This window comes from Bubalus bubalis, chromosome 5 (assembly GCF_019923935.1).
Source record: "Bubalus bubalis isolate 160015118507 breed Murrah chromosome 5, NDDB_SH_1, whole genome shotgun sequence".
Lineage (NCBI taxonomy): Eukaryota > Metazoa > Chordata > Mammalia > Artiodactyla > Bovidae > Bubalus > Bubalus bubalis.
The window spans coordinates 20,355,436-20,376,059 of record NC_059161.1 but is presented as its reverse complement, the minus strand read 5'-3'; the positions used below and the strand labels follow the sequence as shown (position 1 = coordinate 20,376,059).

The 20,624-nt window shown below is 42.9% G+C and overlaps 1 protein-coding gene across 2 annotated transcripts in view; it reads left to right on the top strand.

Annotated features, from left to right (window-relative positions):
- The first annotated feature begins 5,115 nt into the window (after positions 1 to 5,115).
- SOAT1 (sterol O-acyltransferase 1) overlaps positions 5,116 to 20,624 on the top strand; it is a 64,096-nt gene continuing 48,587 nt past the window's right edge. Inside the window, exons 1-2 of one of the 2 annotated variants that reach the window (XM_006048572.4) lie at positions 5,116 to 5,228; positions 17,499 to 17,627. In XM_006048572.4, the coding sequence (XP_006048634.2) occupies positions 17,504 to 17,627 (124 nt within the window). In that variant the 5' untranslated portion in view covers positions 5,116 to 5,228; positions 17,499 to 17,503. The remainder of the gene's footprint in view (positions 5,229 to 17,498; positions 17,628 to 20,624) is intronic. The other variant, XM_006048573.4, reaches the window with a different exon arrangement.

Here is a 20,624-nt window from a genome sequence, read left to right as displayed (position 1 = left end):
TCATTTAAGTCTCAGTTCAGATCATCTCCTCATAAAGTCCTTTAGTGACTCTTCTGTTTTGTTTTTCTTTTTTTGGCCACACTGCTCAGATTGTGGGATTTTAGTTCTCTGATCAGGGATTGAACCAATGTCCCCAGCAGTGAGAGCTTGCAGTTCTAGCCACTGGACCACAAACAAACTCCCTGTTTTATTTTCCTCTTAGCATTTATCTTTGCCTGCAATTATCCTATTTACTTTTATAAAAAAATTTATATTTTGCACTAGACACATAAGTGCTGGGTTTCTGTTATATTCAGTACTGTATCCCTAGTGCCGACGACAAAATGCAATATTTTTTGAATGAATAAATGAAATGGAGGAAGAAAACAAGTCAAACAAGTGTGTATATAGTGGCGAGCTGAGTCTCAAAGAAAGGAGTCACTGTGTTCCTACTGCTCCTAAACTGATAGGAGGGGAGAGGTGAAGGACAAACGCTATTGGGATCTATCAGATTCTATTGTCATCCAGTTGAGACAATTAGCAACTGCAACAGTAGAAGTGAAACTGTTTGGGAATTGTTTTAGCGGCTCCAAAGAGCTGCTTGGATCGGGAAATGCCAACTTACTCATTTTTGCCTAAAAAAATTCCATGGGCAGAGGAGCCTGGCAGAATCTAGTCCATGCAGTTGCAAAGAGTCGGATGTGACGGAGCACATACACAGCAAAGAGCTCTGGTACCACAGTCCTTTAGGTCTTAGCAAGAATTCTGCTTGAGGAAAAATGATAGATAAGAAGAGATTTAGAGAGGTGAAGGACAAAAGCCATTGGGATCTATCAGATCCTACTGTCATCCAGCTGACAACTAGCACTGGGCAGGATGTGTGTCTCGTGCCACCACTGTTTCACTGTTTGGGGGCACAGCTTGTGCTTCTGCTGCATGGTTTTGTTGCTAAGTAAATCTGCCCTCTTGAGTAATCATTAACTTAAAGGGGGTCTCCCGTATTTTTTCTACTTACTACTTTTAACTACTTTCTAGTTAATTCCTACTGGGATTAACTGTTTAATCCCCTATTTTGTCCTTTTATTCTGTTCCTATCAGAAGACGTAAACTGGGTGGGTCTGCCAACAACTGGGAGTCATGAATTGATTGAATGCTGAGGCCAGGTTCTGCTTTGGGATGAACAATGCTGAATGTTCTGCCATAAGGGTGGTGTCATTTGCATATCTGAGGTTATTGATATTTCTCCCAGCAATCTTGATTCCAGCTTGTGTTTCTTCCAGTCCAGTGTTTCTCATTATGTACTCTGCATATAAGTTAAATAAACAGGGTGACAATATACAGCCTTGACGAACTCCTTTTCCTATTTGGAACCAGTCCGTTGTTCCATGTCCAGTTCTAATTGTTGCTTCCTGACCTGCATACAAATTTCTCAAGAGGCAGATCAGGTGGTCTGGTATTCCCATCTCTTGAAGAATTGTCCACAGTTTATTGTGATCCACACAGTCAAAGGCTTTGGCATAGTCAATAAAGCAGAAATAGATGTTTTTCTGGAACTCTCTTGCTTTTTCCATGATCCAGCGGATGTTGGCAATTTGATCTCTGGGTCCTCTGCCTTTTCTAAAACCAGCTTGAACATCTGGAAGTTCACGGTTCACATATTGCTGAAGCCTGGCTTGGAGAATTTTGAGTGTTACTTTACTACCATGTGAGATGAGTGCAATTGTGCAGTAGCTTGAGCATTCTTTGGCATTGCCTTTCTTTGGGATTGGAATGGAAACTGACCTTTGCCAGTCCTGTGGCTACTGCTGAGTTTTCCAAATTTGCTGGCATATTGAGTGCAGCACTTTCACAGCATCATCTTTCCGGATTTGGAATAGCTCAACTGGAATTCCATCACCTCCACTAGCTTTGTTTGTAGTGATGTTTTCTAAGGCCCACTTTACTTCACATTCCAGGATGTCTGGCTCTAGGTCAGTGATCACACCATCATGATTATCTGGGTCGTGAAGATATTTTTTGTACAGTTTTTCTGTGTATTCTTGCCATCTCTTCTTAATATCTTCTGCTTCTGTTAGGTCCATACCACTTCTGTCCTTTATCAAGGCCATCTTTGCATGAAATGTTCCTTTGGTATCTCTGATTTTCTTGAAGAGATCCCTAGTCTTTCCCATTCTGTTGTTTTCCTCTATTTCTTTGCATTGATCGCCAAGGAAGGCTTTCTTATCTCTTCTTGCTATTCTTTGGAACTCTGCATTCAGATGCTTATATCTTTCCTTTTCTCCTTTGCTTTTCACTTCTCTTCTTTTCACAGCTATTTGTAAGGCCTCCCCAGACAGCCATTCTGCTTTTTTGCATTTCTTTTCCACGGGGATGGTCTTGATCCCAGTCTCCTGTACAATGTCACGAACCTCATTCCATAGTTCATCAGGCACTCTATCTATCAGATCTAGGCCCTTAAATCTATTTCTCACTTCTACTGTATAATCATAAGGGATTTGATTTAGGTCATATCTGAATGGTCTAGTGGTTTTCCCTACTTTCTTCAATTTAAGTCTGAATTTGGCAATAGGGAGTTCATGGTCTGAGCCACAGTCAGCTCCTGGTCTTGTTTTTGCTGACTGTATAGAGCTTCTCAATCTTTGGCTGCAAAGAATATAATCAATCTGATTTCGGTGTTGACCATCTGGTGATGTCCATGTATAGAGTCCTCTCTTGTGTTGTTGGAAGAGGGTGTTTGTTATGACCAGTGCATTTTCTTGGCAAAACTCTATTAGTCTTTGCCCTGCTTCATTCCGTATTCCAAGGCCAAATTTGCCTGTTACTCCAGGTGTTTCTTGACTTGCTACTTTTGCATTCCAGTCCCCTATAATGAAAAGGACATCTTTTTTGGGTGTTAGTTCTAAAAGGTCTTGTAGGTCTTCTAGAACCGTTCAACTTCAGCTTCTTCAGTGTTACTGGTTGGGGGCATAGACTTGGATTACTGTGATATTGAATGGTTTGCCTTGGAAATGAACAGAGATCATTCTGTCATTTTTGAGATGGCATCCAAGTACTGCATTTCGGACTCTCTTGTTGACTATGATGGCTGCTCCATTTCTTCTGAGGGATTCCTGCCTGCAGTAGTAGATATAATGGTCATCTGAGTTAAATTCGCCCGTTCCAGTCCATTTTAGTTCGCTGATTCCTAGAATGTCGACATTCACTGTTGCCATCCCTTGTTTGACCACTTCCAATTTGCCTTGATTCATGGACCTGACATTCCAGGTTCCTATGCAATATTGCTCTTTACAGCATCGGACCTTGCTTCTATCACCAGTCACATCCACAGCTGGGTATTCTTTTTGCTTTGGCTCCATCCCTTCATTCTTTCTGGAGTTATTTCTCCACTGATCTCCAGTAGCATATTGGGCACCTACTGACCTGGGGAGTTCCTCTTTCAGTATCCTATCATTTTGCCTTTTCATACTGTTCATGGGGTTCTCAAGGCAAGAATACTGAAGTGGTTTGCCATTCCCTTCTCCAGTGGACCACATTCTGTCAGATCTCTCCACCATGACCCGCCCATCTTGGGTTGTCCCAGGGGCATGGCTTAGTTTCATTGAGTTAGACAAGGCTGTGGTCCTAGTGTGATTAGATTGACTAGTTTTCTGTGAGTATGGTTTCAGTGTGTCTGCCCTCTGATGCCGTCTTGCAACACCTACCGTCTTACTTGGGTTTCTCTTACCTTGGGCGTGGGGTATCTCTTCACGGCTGCTCCAGCAAAGCGCAGCTGCTGCTCCTTACCTTGGACGAGGGGTATCTCCTCACCGCCGCCCTTCCTGACCTTCAACCTGGGATAGCTCCTCTAGGCCCTCCTGCGCCCGCGCAGCCACGGGTCCTTGGGCGTGGGGTTGGTCCTCCCGGCCGCCTCCCCTGGCCTCGGGCTTGGGGGCGTGGGGTAGCTCCTCCTGGCCGCCGCCCCTGGCTTCGGGCTTGGGGGCGTTGGGTAGCTCCTCCCCGCCGCCCCTGACCTCGGACGCGGGGTAACTCCTCTCGACGCCGCCCCTGACCTCGGACGCGGGGTAGCTCCTCTCGGCCGCCCCCTCCCCCCCCCCCCCCCCCGACCTCGGACGTGGGGTAACTCCTCTTGGCCGCCGCCTTTCGGGCATGGGGTCCTCCCGGCTTCTGCCCCTGACCTCGGACGTGGGGTAGCTCCTCTCGGCCGCGCTTAGTTCGCCGGTCGCAGCCGCCTGCAACCTAACCTATGTCCCAAGCCTCTCTGCACCATTTTTTAATTGTGAAGTTCCCTTTTAAATTTCTTAATTGCCTCGTTATTTCATTTATCTTACTGTATCCTTATCCAGTTCCCTGAAGACACAGATAAAAACTGTTTAAAAAGTATTACGGCATCCCATGACAAAGGCTTCGGGCTAGTGCGGGCGGTGGGGGTGGTGGTGTCGGTTCAAACTGCAATGGTCCACAGTTCTACAGGCGGATTCCGCGAGTCTCTGTAAGAGGCAACCAAAAGGAGATCAGCCCTGGGATTTCTTTGGAAGGAATGATGCTAAAGCTGAAACTCCAGTACTTTGGCCACCTCATGCGAAGAGTTCACTCATTGGAAAAGTCTCTGATGCTGGGAGGGATTGGGGGCAGGAGGAGAAGGGGACGACAGAGCATGAGATGGCTGGATGGCATCACTGACCCGACGGACGTGAGTCTGAGTGAACTCCGGGAGTTGGTGATGGACAGGGAGGCCTGGCGTGCTGCGATTCATGGGGTCGCCAAGAATCGGACACGACTGAGCGACTGAACTGAAACTCGCCAGTCCCGCGCTATCAGGCAAAAGCTGCCTTTTCAGACGGGTCCCAAGTTGGCTCTGTCCCATTTCTGCAGCACATTCGATCAATGGGGCAGAAATGGAAAGCAAGCTGCTGTCGTGGGAGTCACAACCTGCTTGCGAGAAGCTAACCAAGTCAACTGGCCAAGGTCAGCCGGGAGCTCTAGCCCTTGGAACCGTGCGCGCCCGGGAAGGGGCGGGGCGGCCGTGGGCGGTGGGCGGAGCCTGGAGCGGGATCACCAATGAAATCCTCAGCCGGCGCTGGCCGTGCGCGTGACGCTGCGTAGCGGGCTCAGAGGCTGGAGGCGGAGGAGGGGTCGGGAGCTTTATCTTCGTCTGCGGTTGGGCTGGTTGTCTGGGGCATCAGAAGAGCTAGCGGCGCCGACCTGCCTGCCATCGGGTCTGGGACAGTTTCTCGGCTTTGCCCTCCGTGGTGAGGTTCCTCGGCCACCGGCCCATGCTTCCCTGTCCCCCTCCTCCCTTCCCGCCTGGGTCCGCCCACCTCTGCCTAAGAGGAAGGGGAGAGACGTGTCTGCTGCAACTCCGGCCCCGCGGGCCTGGCCTTGCCCCGGGGCTGCGGGGGAGGGGGAGGCTCCGTAGGTTCTGGTCATTTTGGGGGTTGGGGCGGGCGGGAAAGTTACCTGGGGGCGCAGGGGTGACTGGAAACCTTTTAAATCTTAGAGGTTTGTTTGGTGTCCACCCTCAAATTCTGTGGCCTTTATCAAACCAGTGGTAAAGAAAGTTACGAATTAGAAAACATTTTATTCCTGAAAAAGCGATACCAAAAACTCACTCAGATTGACTTGGGGGAAGAAAGTGTGGTAAATCTGGGTGCCAAAGAGTTTAATGTAGCTCATATTTTATTTTTCAGTATTAGGATGTAATTTTCTGACATTCTTAAATGTTAATAGGCATGCAGTTTAAGTGATATGTATATTCAGAAATTATTTGTAAGCGAGAAACAACGATACATTCTATCTTCCACGTTTGTATATGGGTTAAGTGTATTGGTCACTTAATATTAAAGTGGATGCTTAGCTGTTTAAGCTACTATTTTTTCAGAGTCTGTTGAGTAGAATTCAACTTGAAGCATTTTCCCCCCATTGTTTTAACTTGGACAGTATCGATGTATGGCTTATTAGGGAAGTTGTAGATTGTCTAGGCATGAGGACGGATTTTGCAAGGAACTTTTAATGCGTAATTATTTTAAAATGCACGTGTGTCGCTGCATCACGTGCTGAGAGCTCGCAAAGATTTCACATTCTTAGGATAAAGATCAAAACACTACTGCCATGCTCATTTCCAGTTCAGTTTGAGCCGGTGTTCTCCTGGCTCTCTGGGCTCAAGCCATACCAGCTTTATTTTTGTTTTTAGAAAGTTTCTCTTTATTATCTCCTAGTCTTTAGGGGCTTACTCTACCTCTAATTCTCTAATTTCCTCTAGTGTCAGCCCAAATATCTCAGGAAACCCACCCTGTCCTGGTTAATCCCTCCCAGCATTCTGTTTTCCTTTGCTTCAGTTCATTATCAGTTGTAATGAGCTGCATTAGTTACTTCAATGCTTGTTTCCTCTACTAGCATTTCATGAAGGCTGGATTGGTCCATCTTATTTAGGTCTTAATTCTCAAGACTTAGCACCTTGCACAATGAAAAAGTTGGAGGACAGAGGAGAGGACTTTTGAATGAAAAATATTCTCTAGAGAAGGTTATCTGTTTCCTTGGAAAAGGAAAAGGTTTTTAACAAAGGCTCGAAGTTCAGAGCGGAGAAGGCAATGGCACCCCACTCCAGTACTTCTGCCTGGAAAATCACATGGATGGAGGAGCCTGGTGGGCTGCAGTCCATGGGGTCGCTGAGGGTTGGATACTACTTGAGCGACTTCACTTTCACTTTTCACTTTCATGCATCGGAGAAGGAAATGGCAACCCACTCCAGTGTTCTTGCCTGGAGAATCCCAGGGACAGGGGAGCCTGGTGAGCTGCTGTCTATGGGGTCACACAGAGTCGGACACGACTGAAGCTACTCAGCAGCAGCAGCAGCAGAGTTCAGAGTGAAGTCGCTCAGTCCTGTTGGACTCTCTGCGACCCCATGGACTGTAGCCCACCAGGCTCCTCTGTCCATGGGATTTTCCAGGCAAGAATACCGGAGTGGGTTGCCATTTCCTTCTCGGGGATTGTCCTGATCTAGGGATGGAACCCGGGTCTCCAGCACTGCAGACAGACTTTACCAGCTGAGCCACCAGGGAAGCCCCTTAACAAAGAGTAGTTAGAGAAATTTATTTTTGGAATTTACCACAGGGTAAGTGCTTATACTGACCCTATAGATCTGAATGAGAATTTGTGTTCTTTAGTTTTGCTGATTGACTTAATGACCTAGTTCTTTGATATGTAAATACAGAGTTGTACTAGGGCCAGCCTTTAGAAGGAAGGAAGAGCAAGTTTCTGTTTTGAATTGTTACATTGATGTGTAAAGTGTTTCTCTTTACCACTACTCAATCTGGGAGTGTTGTAGCAAAGTCTTCACCTAGAGTAGGTATTCAATGTTTTATAGATTTACAGTTTCTTTTGAAAGCTTAATTAATAAGAACACTGCAGACAGGCTAACCGAGAACACTTGAATACTTCTTTCTGGCACAATACGTTTCAGTGGTTCAGTCCAGTTTTTTCTGTTTTGCTTGTGTAAGACAAGTTAGATACTACCACACTGAACATACCAAAACCATTGAATTGATTGGATTCTTAAGGAATAATTGTTCAGTGTGTTATGTTTTTAAAATAGCTATTTAGTCAGCTTTATGTCACTTTGGGTGTAAATGTTTCTATTGCCACTTACTGGCATGTGACTTTGAGTTGAGTAGTATTTCCGAATCATTTGCATCTTTTAAACAGAAATGTTAAGTGAGGTATGACCTGACACTGCCACCCAGCCCTGTAAATGTTACTGGCATGGTAAACATGAATGCCTGGTTCCTTTCTTGCTGGACCTCTGGTGAGTCTAGTCTTATGATCATGATTTTTACTTCCTCAAAACTCATTTTGCAACCCAATTCAATATATTTTTGTCCTTCCTGAAACCAACTGCAAGTAAATGGTAGCTATTAATGTCCCCAGATTGTGAAATAGCCTATGTCCCACCCTCTTTTTGTTTGTTTGTTTCTCCTCTCTTTTTAAGGTCTTATGTAAATTTTCCATGATATTGACCGTAGGTTACCTCTTGAATCCTCTAACTTGATTTGGAACATTCCTTGCTCCTGGTTTTCCTCTCATCTTTCCTGGGCCTTTGTTTTATACAGTTCTTTAATTGCCTTGTAGTATTGGGAAAATCATAGATTACTTTTAAAGTGGGATAATAGTGGGACTTACCTGGTGGTCCAGTGGTTAGGACCTTTTCCCTGCCTGTGGCCCAGGTTCAACCCCTGGTTAGGGGGCTAAGATCCCGCAAGCTGTGTAGCTCGCCAAAAAAAAAAAAAAAAAAATCCTGCTGCATAGGTTGTTGTGAGGCTTAAATTAGCCAAAGTTATGGCAAATGTTAGCTTTATTATTTTCTAAGTAATCTCTTTTCTTGACTTATGGTTTCTCCTGAGACTTCCTGCCTGTGCTTGGCCTTAGCTGCTGCTTGTATACCAATGAATCCTACATCTGTTTTCAGTCCAGTTTTGTATGTTCATCTTCCTGTCGACCGTCATCACTTGACTGACTCATAGGCGTATCATATGAACTTAACTACTCATTTCTCTTCTCCTGTAGTTACTTAGCTTAATGGCACACCCGGAGGCTTAGTTCAGAAACTCACTTGGGATCTGTATTTCCTGCCTTCTGGATGTAGTATCTTCTAGGTGGCTCAGTGTTAAAGAATCGGCCTGCCAGTGCAGGAGATGCAAGATGCCGGTTCTGTCCTTGGGTCTGGAAGATCCCCTGGAGAAGGGAATGGCAACCCACTCCAGTGTTCTTGCCTGGGAAATCCCATAGACCAAGGAGCCTGGTGGGCTACAGTTCACGGAGTCACAGAGTCAGATAGAACTTAGTGACTGAGCACACATGCACTCTGGATGTAGGCACTTGGGTGTCTCATAGATGCCTCAGCTTAATGTTTGTAAATTAATCTGATCTCTCTTATCTCTTCTTCATAAAATCAATTGTTCTTTTAAGAAACGCGTGTCATTTGAGCCTTACTTTAGGCTTTTATCATTTTGTGAGAGCTCATTGTTCTTCCTGTGGTCCAGGAGGGCAAAATTTCCCCCTTCACCCTTCTTGAGTTCTTTCTTCCCCCCCTAGAATTTGCTTTTTTAATTTTGATAAAATAATACATAACATAAATTAACCTTTTACGAAAACTTTATTTTATATTGGAGTATATAGTTGATTGAACCCCTCTTGAGTTCTTGATACAAGGTAGATTAACAGGAGAAAAAGAATCTTTAATTCGTGGGCATGGATCTCTCATAGAAACAGGACCTAAGAAACAGGACCTAAGAAGTGAGCGAAGGTGGCAGCTTTTACATATTTTAGACCAACAATAAATTAAGAATTGACTGGACAAAGAAACTTAGGTTTGGGTGCTTAGTAAGAATCTTAAGCAAAGTTTGGGCTTGGGTAGTAGATTAGCAAAGAAGTGCCAGGTGTTTTCCTTATATAGGCCTCTGGGCTCTGCATTCCCCATCTCTGGTGATAAGGATGTCTTTCTACTTCCGCATACAGGGAGGACACCTTTTACATGGAGATTTTATTTCCTGCTTTTAGGAAAGCAGGACAGAGAGGAGGGTCAAAGTCTGTCTTGACAACGGCTGTTTCTTCAATACAGTCAGTGTGCCATTGAGGCATATTTGGGGGCAGCCTGCCCTGGGCCCCAGCACTGCCAAGCTCTCCTTTCTCTTAACACATCCTCCACCTTGCTGCCTTAAGTCTTACTAAAAGACAAATACTACCTCAGACGGATATTAAGTCACTCTCTTGTTTAAAAGCCTCTATCAACTCCTTGTTTGTGTTAAGTTCCAGACTTCTTAGAATCCTCTGAGGGCCCTTGACTTTTTGTCCTTGCCCTTCCATTTCCCTTGTGTTCCAGTCTTTTCCTTTCCTTCCTTTTAGATCTAACCTAGATTTTACCTACTTCAGGAAACCTTTCCTAATTGCCGCTAAACTCTATTGGGCATCAAAATTATATTCTCTTCATTATGTTCGTGCATCTGAGTTACTATTCTGTAATACTCCTGTAATTATGTTTTTATATCTTTCTCCCACTGATTTTTCATTCCTTGAGGGTTCAGACTGTTGGCAGTCATCTTTGTATCCCAGGGCCTGGTGTGTAGTAGACTTCAATAAAATGTTTGAAATAATAGATCTATCACCAAGGTCTGTACTTGTTCGTGTTTTCATAGTGCTTTTCATCGGCTCCGTTTTGATGCCTGGCAAACTTCCCGTTTCTTGTTTGAACTCTGGCTCTAATGTCACCTTTATGAGGACTTACCCAACTTCTCCAAGTGTTTGGTTATGCCTTCTCTTGTGTGTGTGTGTGTGTGTGTGTGTGTGCATGCACACACGGAAGTGTGCGAGAACAGTTAATGGGGTAGACCTGTGTATTATTTACAGCAAATCTCACATCATTGTAGAAAGTGATGCTTAAAATACCTGAATTTTCAGATACTTGACACCTATATTTTGTGTCAAAAGTTTAAAAAATTGTGTTTCAGTATACATTAAGATTTTTTTCCTCACCTTCTATGCTTAATGACCATAGCCTTTTAAAAAATGTGCCAGCATCATTAAAGCATGAACTTCAGGGGCGTTCTGTTGGCCTAGTGGTTCAAATTCACTGCTGTGGCCAGGGAAGTAGGTCTGCTCTGATGCAGTGATGTGTTGGGGGACTCATAAGAAATGTAAGCCATTTAACCTTCAGAGGAAAAACCTGTGCTTGCTTTCTCCTTTCTTCCTACTTTTATTTATTTATTTTTTTTCTTCTTCCTACTTTTAAAGTTTTCTTCATTGTTGTCTCTAATTATGCCTCTGGATGTCAACTACTTTTTTCTTTTTGAAAATGGGGACAGGATTACCTACCTCAGGGTTATTGTTAAATTTAAAGGAGGTAATATACATAAAGGTCTTGCCAGAAAGTAATGTTTATTCTAATTATTTGAGTTATTTCAGGAGAACAGTCTCTCAAGTTTGAGAGGTTTTCCAGTGAAGTAAAAATCATAGCATTTGTTAGCAGATTTTTTTCATAGCCTAAGTTTGTTTTTGGGTCCAGAATGGCAGATGTTGATGAAAAATCTTAAGCGCTAGAACAGATTATTTATAGGTATATCCATACAACTTAAAAACCCCAAACTGGTTGCTATATTTATCTTTTAGTATTAAAAGGTACAGTTAGAAATGAACATGAGTTTCAGCTCTCATTCTAGCCTCTTGATGATTGTTTCATGAACATGTGAAAGGAAGTTGTTTTATTTTCTTACTGTGTGAAAATGCTTGATATCTATTAAGTCATTTAACAAATATGTATTAAGTACCGACTGTTCAAGCAGAGTTCTAGATAGTTGGATAAAGTGATGAAAAGACAAAATTCTGCTTTTCATGGGGATTAGTCTTTTCATGGTGTAGACAGGCAATTAACACTATAATGTATTAGCCCATACATGCTCTGAAGAAAAATAAAGCAGGGGAAATAAGACTAAAGTGGGTGTGAGTGTTTATTTTAGTTGGGGGTAGGTAGGGAGTCCCTGGGGAGGGGACATTTCAGAACTTGAACGAAGTAAAGGAGGAATCTTTGAGGGTTCTGCGGGAGATGAGCCAGAGAGAGGCAACAGCAGAGACCTTTAAGTGGCAATGAGGTTGGCTTGACCAAGAAACAGCAAATGGCCAAAGTGACAGGAGGGGAGCAAGTGAGAACTGTAGTAGAAGGTGGAGGGTAGGGAGATGAAGGCCAGGCAGGGGAATGGCAGATCATGGGTGGAGGAGTTGCTCGACCGTGGTGAGGACTTGAAACAATTCGGTGCTTAAAGGATTTTGAGGTAGGGCAATGATCTGCTGAGATTTACCTTTTAAAAAGTTTACTCTGGGCCCTGTGTGACCAGGAGGGAGAAGATGAAGAGGGAGTAGTTAGGCTACTACAGCAAGAAGGGTCGGTGGTTTAGGTTGTGCTAAAGATGGTGGATGGGGTAAAAAGATGTTAGAATGGGATATATATTTTGAAGGCAAAGTAAAATGGCCCGCTGTTGGCTTGGTTAAAGGAAAGTAAAGAAGGATAATATGGGGTTTTTTGTTTTTAATCTGGGCAAAGACTGACTGCTAGTTCCAGTAACTGAATTAGGAAAGATGGAAGAATGGAGTTGGCCGGAACATCAGTAGTTCACTTTTGGTCCTGTTAAAGTTTGAGATGCCCATAAGACATCTACCTACATAAAGGGGTCCGGTAGGCCTTTGGTAGGAGTCTGGAGCTCAGGGAAATCTGGGTCTGGTGTCCTCAGAGGGTATCATAGTGAGTGAACTGGTGGTGATCAGAGGGTTAGCCACTGGAAATTAGAATTATGGACACGGTGCACTTGTTGGTATCAGTAAGTTCTAGGGGAGGATTTGACTGGGACATAAGAACAACTTTTTGGAGAAAGAAGCAAGTCTAGGAACTTGGAGACCAGGAGCTTGGATCTAGGAACATGGATGTTGAAGTAAAAAAAAGTGTGGAAGAGTTACTGAAAGGGAGACAGGAGGAGTGAGTGATGTATTCACATTCTTAGTAAACGAGGGGAGTGATCAGGAAGACAGTACATACAAAGAGAAGTATCAGGTGTGATAATCTGACTGACCTATTTTAAGGAAGGGAAGGAGGAACAGGAAATAACAGGAAATGAGGAGGATAACTTCCTCTCCTGTGTTGTTAATAATAGAAGGGCAAGAAAAGACTGTGATCTCACATATAAGGGCAGTGATTCATGCCAGCACCTAGAAACCACTTAGAATTAATGACAGTTTGAATTTTTAACTTTGCAGTAGCTGAAGTAGTCTGCCTGTGTCTAGATTGGTAAGAGTGGATTCACAGTCCCATCTAAATGAATAGTCAAAAATTTATCTCTCTCCTTCATCTCACCTGGTTACAAGGCGTTTCCTTGCTTACACTCTTGCCCTCCTGTGGTCTCCTCTCCACACAGAGGCTGAAGGGATCCATCTTTGTAGAGAAGGAACAGTTGAGCTGAGCATTACTGTAATTTCCTTCCGTTTTCTGCCGCAACAGTCGTGTACTGTTACTGACATGGATGGCAGGAGGAACTCAGTTCACACATCTTCTCATAATCTTGGATTTGGTCAAAATTGAGATGAAGCATAGGTGATAGTTTTCCTTCCTAAATTCTGTGTGTATGACAGTAACAGAATTTATTAATGTTTTCTTGGAAGCCATATGATGCTTGAGCTGCATTTGAGAAAGTGTGTAATTATGGAACTCTGCCCTCATCTAACACCTATTAAGAGCAAACATGTAGAATTTGAGGGACAATGCAACTTTATATTTGTGTCATGTAGCATACAGGGGATAGATATGTAGGGATTGCATTCATTTAGTTAATTTTTTAAACTAGGTTGTTAATACACAGCAGAGTGCCAACATTTTATTATCTTTTTGTGTGTGTGCAATAGTATTGAACTTTCTAGATGAAGGATTGAGGGGTTGGAGGATTTACGTGAAGATGCAGTGTAATAGAGCAGAGACATTGACTACCTCTTGGTATTGTGATACCGCATCTTGAGTTTTCCCTGCTGTCTTATGGTTCTCTTTTCCTGCTAATGGAGGAAACTGAGGGCAAAGATACTAGTATAGACTATGACATAAAGGTCTTTATGAAGAGTTGCTGTTTTCTTCTTTGGCTCATTCCATGGATCTGTGGCAGTGTAATTGTGCAAACTCAGTACTTGTGCTTTAGTTTGTGAAGTTAGGCTTTACTCGCTAGGTTGATGGTTCCCAGTCTCATCACCAAGGACTCCTTGTAAGTTTTTGCTGCAGTATACTCAGGCTTAGATTTTTTTCCCCTTTTGATCAGTTTAACAGCATTTGTTTGTCAAACTTGGTGGTGGTTTTTTTTTAACCTCTTTTACTGATTTCTCAGGGAGTTGATACAGTCTCAAGCCACAAGCAAAGTGACATAGCCTGTATTGCTTGCTTTATGTGACAAATGTATAATTGTCTCTTTCAGTTTATATTTGAAATATCCAGAGTAACTTCCCCAGACCCTTAGTCTATGGGGCCCCCGTCCCCAATTAAGAACAGTTGTCAATCTTATTGTTGAGTAGAAGGTGTAAAGCTGTTAACCGTGAAGGTGGTGCTCATTGGTGTTCTTCCATTGTAGATTTTCCTCTTGATTCTCTTAAGTTTAGAGAACTGTATCGTATTACTCAGAATAATTGGTTGTGGTATTAACTGATACATCACTTTCTGTAATAATATAGACCTATCATATTCCAGAGACTTCCCACTAGATTTGGGGAATTCAAAGAGAAAATACCATTTAGTCCCGGTCTTTAAGAAGCTTATGCTGAGTGGAAGAGACAGATAGTATTGCTCACTGAGTAAATTAGTGTGACAGGATATGCAAGGTGCATTTGGACCACAGGGGAAGGCGAGGCGATCAAAGGAACCTGGCAGAGGAGATGAGTCAGGGCCACCTGCTGATTAGAGTGGAGGCTGGGGATCCAGTCATTCTGGTTTTGAATCCCTTTTCTGCAGTTTTGAATCCCTGTATGATTTGGAGTAAACTAAATCACCTCCCTAAACTGTATTTTGAGACAGGAAAGAGTATATAGGAAGACATGGTGAGCAAAGACAATACTGTGGGAATAAAATAGTTGTATTTACTTTTAAGATTATATTGAAATTAAAATAATAATACATGTAAAACATGTCAGGACTCAAAAGTAAGAGTCCCTATTTTTAATTCCACACTGTTAACCCCTGTATAATTCCTTTTTGAAACATCTTGGTTCTTTTTGCATCTTTTCTTTCTCTCTTCTTTGTCCCTGATTTCTTTTCTGTCTCTTGTTGTCTTACTAGAGGACATCCCTCAGAGTTTAGTTGTCAGTTCTCTAATCTTTCGCGTTGAAGAATTAGATGTTCTTCTGGCTTCCTCTGTCAGTGTTACACAAATGATTTTAAATTTACCAGTTACCCTGACCTCTCCCCTAGGTTTCTCTTCTTAATTGGATCTATTGTTCTCCTAAAATTTCTACTTGATATATTGGTCTCCAAATTGTATCCATGATCCCTTGGACTGTAGCCCACCTGGTCCCTCTGTCTGTGGGATTTCCCAGGCAAGAATACTGGAGTGGTCACCATTTCCTTCTCTAGGGGATCTTCCCGACCCAGAGATCATGTGTCCTCCTTGACACGTGGATTCTTTACCACTGAGCTATGCTAAGTCACTTCAGTCGTTTCCAACTCTGTGTGACCCCATAGACGGCAGCCCACCAGGCTCCCCCGTCCCTGGGATTCTCCAGGCAAGAACACTGGAGTGGGCTGCCATTTCCATCTCCAGTGCATGAAAGTGAAAAGTGAAAGTGAAGTCGCTCAGTCCTGTCCAACTCTTAGCGACCCCATGGATTGCAGCCTAACAGGCTCCTCCGTCCATGGGATTTTCCAAGCAAGAGTACTGGAGTGGGGTGCCATTGCCTTCTCCGACCACTGAGGTACCTGGAACTATTCCATAATTCTGCTTCATTTGATTTCAACAGCAACAACAACAAAAAAAAAATAGAAGGGAAGTGATCTAGATTTGTCAGATTTTTACTTTGCCAAGCATTGGTATTTAAGAAAACAATCAAATTCACCATGTACTCCATTTTGTATGTAAAGGGCATTTTAACATAACTGTTTTAAAAGACCATAATCTTACGATTTTAAAATAATGTAGTGAATACTTTATTATGTTTTGCTTTAGACTGCCAAAAACTTCTGTATAGTTAAACACTACTTTGGAGTAAGCATATTATAATCTTGATATTGATCTGCCTAAAATTTGATTTTGATTATGTTTGTCAGTGCTTAAAATGGCCTGCTGCTAAGTCACGTCAGTCGTGTCCGACTCTGTGCGACCCCATAGACGGCGGCCCACCAGGCTCCCCCATCCCTGAGATTCTCCAGGCAAGCATACTGGAATGGGTTGCCATTTCCTTCTCCAGTGCATGAAAGTGAAAAGTGAAAGTGAAGTTGCCCAGTCCTGTCCAACTCTTCCGTGACCCCATGGACTGCAGCCTACCAGGCTCCTCCATCCATGGGATTTCCCAGGCAAAAGTACTGGAGTGGGTTACCACTGCCTTAAAAAAGTCCTAATTTGTTAGGTCTTTACAGTTTGACCCCAGCTCTTTTTTCAAGTCTTTTTCTGTTATCAACTTAAGAAAAAAAAATCCAAACAGCAGGTGATGTTTGTAGTTTGGATCAGATCCAGGTTCCTATCTGACCCTGCCATTAGCTTTGTGGTCTTGGACAAGTTACTGTCATGAGAAGAAGCAATAGTCCTGGAGCTGCTCTGGTGCAATCAGCTAGGCTTTGGAGTTTCTGGGCGAGCCTGGCACTTGACAGCCAGGTCTTCAGGGTATTCTGTTGAACATAAATGGTTTCACTGAACATGAGCTTTAGACAAGACCATTCTGTCAACATGATGGATCAAGGTAAGAATAAGATCATGTAATCATCAATGCTTGCCCAAGTCACAAAGAATCCAGCATCTGTCTCCCCAGTCTCCTGGGAATGATTGTTGCTGTTTTGCCAGGCGCAGCTTTAGCCACCCGCTACTCTGCCTCCTTGTAGAGAAGATTTGTTGGTATACCCAATCATCAAACTGTCCTCGCTTTCTGATAACCCTCAAGCCAGAGTGAACCCCTGCTTCTTTGGACTCTCCCCAAAATCACTTAGTCAGATCCCAAGCCCTAAATAAATCGCTTCGAGTATTCTCTCCCTGGGATGCCCCACAGTTTCCCATGATACACATTCCTAATAAACTAGTCCAGCCATTGGTATGTTCCTGGTGTATGTGTGGAAGGCATTGACCATAACTACCTGGAACCTTATTTTTTCTCATTTGTGAACCAGGAGTAATAATAGGATTTTTTTTTTTTTTTGACAGAATTTTGAAGATTAGACAAAAAACTTAAAGCACCTAGCAGAGTCCTGGTAATTAGTAAAACTCAACAGAAGCTTGTTTTAGCAAAGTAGTCTGATCAGTCATGGGCCCCTGAGCAGGGCTTACAAGTACCTTGCTTTCACCCTTTCTCACCTATGGAGTCCTCTGTTCTCATCCTTCAATACACAGGTCACATACCTTCTTTCCTATGAAACCTTTGCACCCCTTAATGATCTCTTCTGTCTCGGCACTTCAGGTACGTATCATTCTTACCACTGACTTGACTATTTATCGTTTTCTATCCTATGGCATCTTTTAACTTACCCTTTACTTAATTCTTAATTTTTTATGTACTTATGCCTTGTTTGTTCAATCTTTTTTTTTTTTTTAAGAATGGGGGCTCTGTTTTGAAACCAGCCAATGATTTTTATCAAGACTGATTTCTTCATTATTTGTTACAGTATCTTGTACTCAGAAAATGTTTAAACGTATTAAAAGTATAACAAAAGGAAGAAAATATATCATTTGTCACCTCCCCTTAAATATGGTGATATTATGAAATTTACCTATGCCATATCCTTAGGTTAAAGCTTTTTATATCTTCTTTCCTAGACAGCATGGTAGTGGGCGAAGAAAAGATGTCTGTACGAAAACGGCTATCGAAGTCCAGTAACCATGCTGAGGAAGAGGAAGAAGGCCAGAGAGACTGTGCAGAGGAGTCCCAAGAGGCGCCTAGTAATGGTGAGGCTTTTACTTTTTCTGAAGTGAATTAATGAAATCGGGAGCAAATTCAGTGTTCCTGAACAAGGATTACCATCTCTTTAGCTCTTGACTCCCCACTCCAGTACCCTTGCCTAGAAAATCCCATGGATGGAGGAGCTTGGTAAGCTGCAGTCCATGGGGTTGCTAAGAGTTGGACACAACTGAGCTATGTCACTTTCACTTTTCACTTTCATGCTTTGGAGAAGGAAATGGCAGCCCACTCCAGTGTTCTTGCCTGGAGAATCCCAGGGACAGGGGAGCCTGGTGGGCTGCCGTCTATGGGGTCGCACAGAGTCGGACACGACTGAAGCGACTTAGCAGCAGCAGCAGCAGCTCTTAACTGGCTGTGGTGTGAGGCATGCGGGATCTTAGTTCCCCAACTAGGGATCAAACCTGCATCTCCTGCAGTGGAAGCTTGGAACCTTAACCACTGGACCACCAGGAAAGTCCCTCTTAAGCTCTTAAAAATGGGTATGCTGGCAGGCACTGTAAAGTATAGAGGAGAGAAAGAAATTAAGAGAAAAGAAAGGAACGCTTCGGTTTCGTTACCAGTCAGAGCTGCTTTTGATACTGCTTGTGACACTGGGGTGTGAATGGCTGCACCTCTCATAATAGAGGTGAGCTTTACTCATGAAAGTGGAGTTCGCAGTGTATGGTTTAGTTTTATTTGCTAACAAAGAAACTAAAAAATAAGCCCTTTTAAAGTGATTCATTGAACATTTTGTGGGTATCTACTATGTTTTAGACATCATTCATTCATCTTATTCATTTCTTCAACTGCCTAATTCCTATCCGTATTTACTGGTGTTCTGCTAAGTGGTGCAGCTCCAGCAGTGATCGGTCCAGATGTGTTTGCCCTTGTGAAGCTCCAAGTTAAGTGCATGAGAACCCCTCTCTCCGCTTTAACATAATTAGATTATTAGAAATAAGTGCTACTAATTACTCTTTTAACAGCTGACATTAGCATAATGAGCATAATTAGCAGGGTACATAACCTAGGTAAAAATCTTGGGGGAGAGACAGATGAGGGAATTGTGTTAGTTCTCATGTCCAGGTTTGCTTAACATGAATACAAAGAAGACTGACACAGTACTTGTTTGTTAAGGTCAAGGTTTATGCTTAAGACTGATAGACTGGTAAACACAACTTCACTTGTTGTCATCTATTGCATCAGGCTATTTATTTTTGCTGTGACATTTGTATAGGTTTGATTTCAGTGAGGATTTGAAATTTGAAGCTTGTTTGGTTAAAAGATAGGTGTGGAACTTTTTGAGATAGGTTATCTTTGACATCCTAAGACTTCTTTCATAAAGAAAAGCTTTTGCTTTTCGTGTTCAAATTTAATTGTAAATTAAATGCAGCCACTGGATCAAGAATATAAATGTTGTTGCTTAAGTTCGCATAATGAAGTTTATTGATTGTTGGACTCTTAATTGGCTATTTATGAAATACTTATATTCGCACATGAGCTAGTTTTAGTGTGGTTTTAAAATGTGAAAATTGTGCAAAATGGTGAGCCAACATTGGTTAGAAACCTTCCCCTTCCATGATTTAGGGACTGGGTGCTAATTCACATTATTTTTATTGAAACTTTCTGCTATCGGATGATTTTCTCTCTGTGTCTCTGTCTTTTTTTTTTTTAAATAACGTATTTAAACATGTATCGGATGATTTTCTCTCTGTGTCTCTCTCTTTTTTTTTTTTTTAAATAACGTATTTAAACATGTATCGGATGATTTTCTCTCTGTGTCTCTCTTTTTTTTTTTTTTAAATAACATGTATAACTTCTACATGTTTTCAGCACTCCTTATTGTCTTAGTTCATTAAGTTTTAATTTAGTGCAGATAACGAAAATTGAATTATTTAGCCTGAAACAAGAAGTCTGAGCTTCTCCTTGTTTTAATGTAAGTAATGCTGATCTGAAAATAGTGTTTCTCCATTTACTTTAACATTGATTCACTTTGGGGGAGTAAGCAGCTGCTGCTGCTAAGTTGCTTCAGTCGTATCCGACTCTGTGCGACCCCATAGACGGAAGCCCACCAGGTTCCCCCGTCCCTGGGATTCTCCAGGCAAGAACACTGGAGTGGGTTGCCATTTCCTTCTCCAATGCATGGAAGTGAAAAGTGAAAGGGAAATTGCTCAGTTGTGTCCGACTCTTAGCAACCCCATGGACTACAGCCTACCAGGCTCCTCCATCCATGGGATTTTCCAGGCAAGAGTACTGGAGTGGGGTGCCATTGCCTTCTCCGGGGGAGTAAGCAGATGGGTAAAATGTGACTTGTGAATAGTGAGGGCTTAAAGGACACCATGCCACGCCTGTCATTGTGGCCTGCCAGCTGGGTATTTGCATTTGCAGGGGCATTTGCATCACCTGGAGCCTAGAAATCCCTGTCGCACACTTAATTGAATAAAAATTTCACTTTAGTAAGATTGCCAGGTGATTCCTATGCAGGTTAAAGTCTGAGAGACAGCTCTTAAGAGTAGCAGTTCTCAATTGGGATGTGTATTAGTCAGAGTTCTCCAGAGAAGCAGAACCAATAGGATACATACACAAACACTTAGAGTTATTACGAGAGACTGGCTCAGATGGAGGCTGTGATACCCAGAAGGAGGGTCGCTGGATTCTATGGTAGCTCTATTTTAATATTGAGAGGAACTGGCATACTGCTTCCCCTGGCAGCTGCCCATTTTACATTTCCACCAGTGGCACTCAAGGGTTCGGTTTCATCACATCCACCTGTGCTTACTTTCTCCTGTTTTGTTTTTGGTTGGTTTGTCTGTGCTGGGTCTTCGTCGCTGCAAGGGCTTTTCTCCAGTTGCGGCCAGCAGGCGCTGCTCTCTAGGTGCTGTGTCTGGGCTTCTTGTGGTGGCTTCCGTTGTTGTGGAACATGGGCTCTGGGATGCACAGGCATCGTATTTGCAGCTCTCGGGCTCTAGAGCACAGACTCAATAGCTGTGGCACACGGCTTAGTTGCT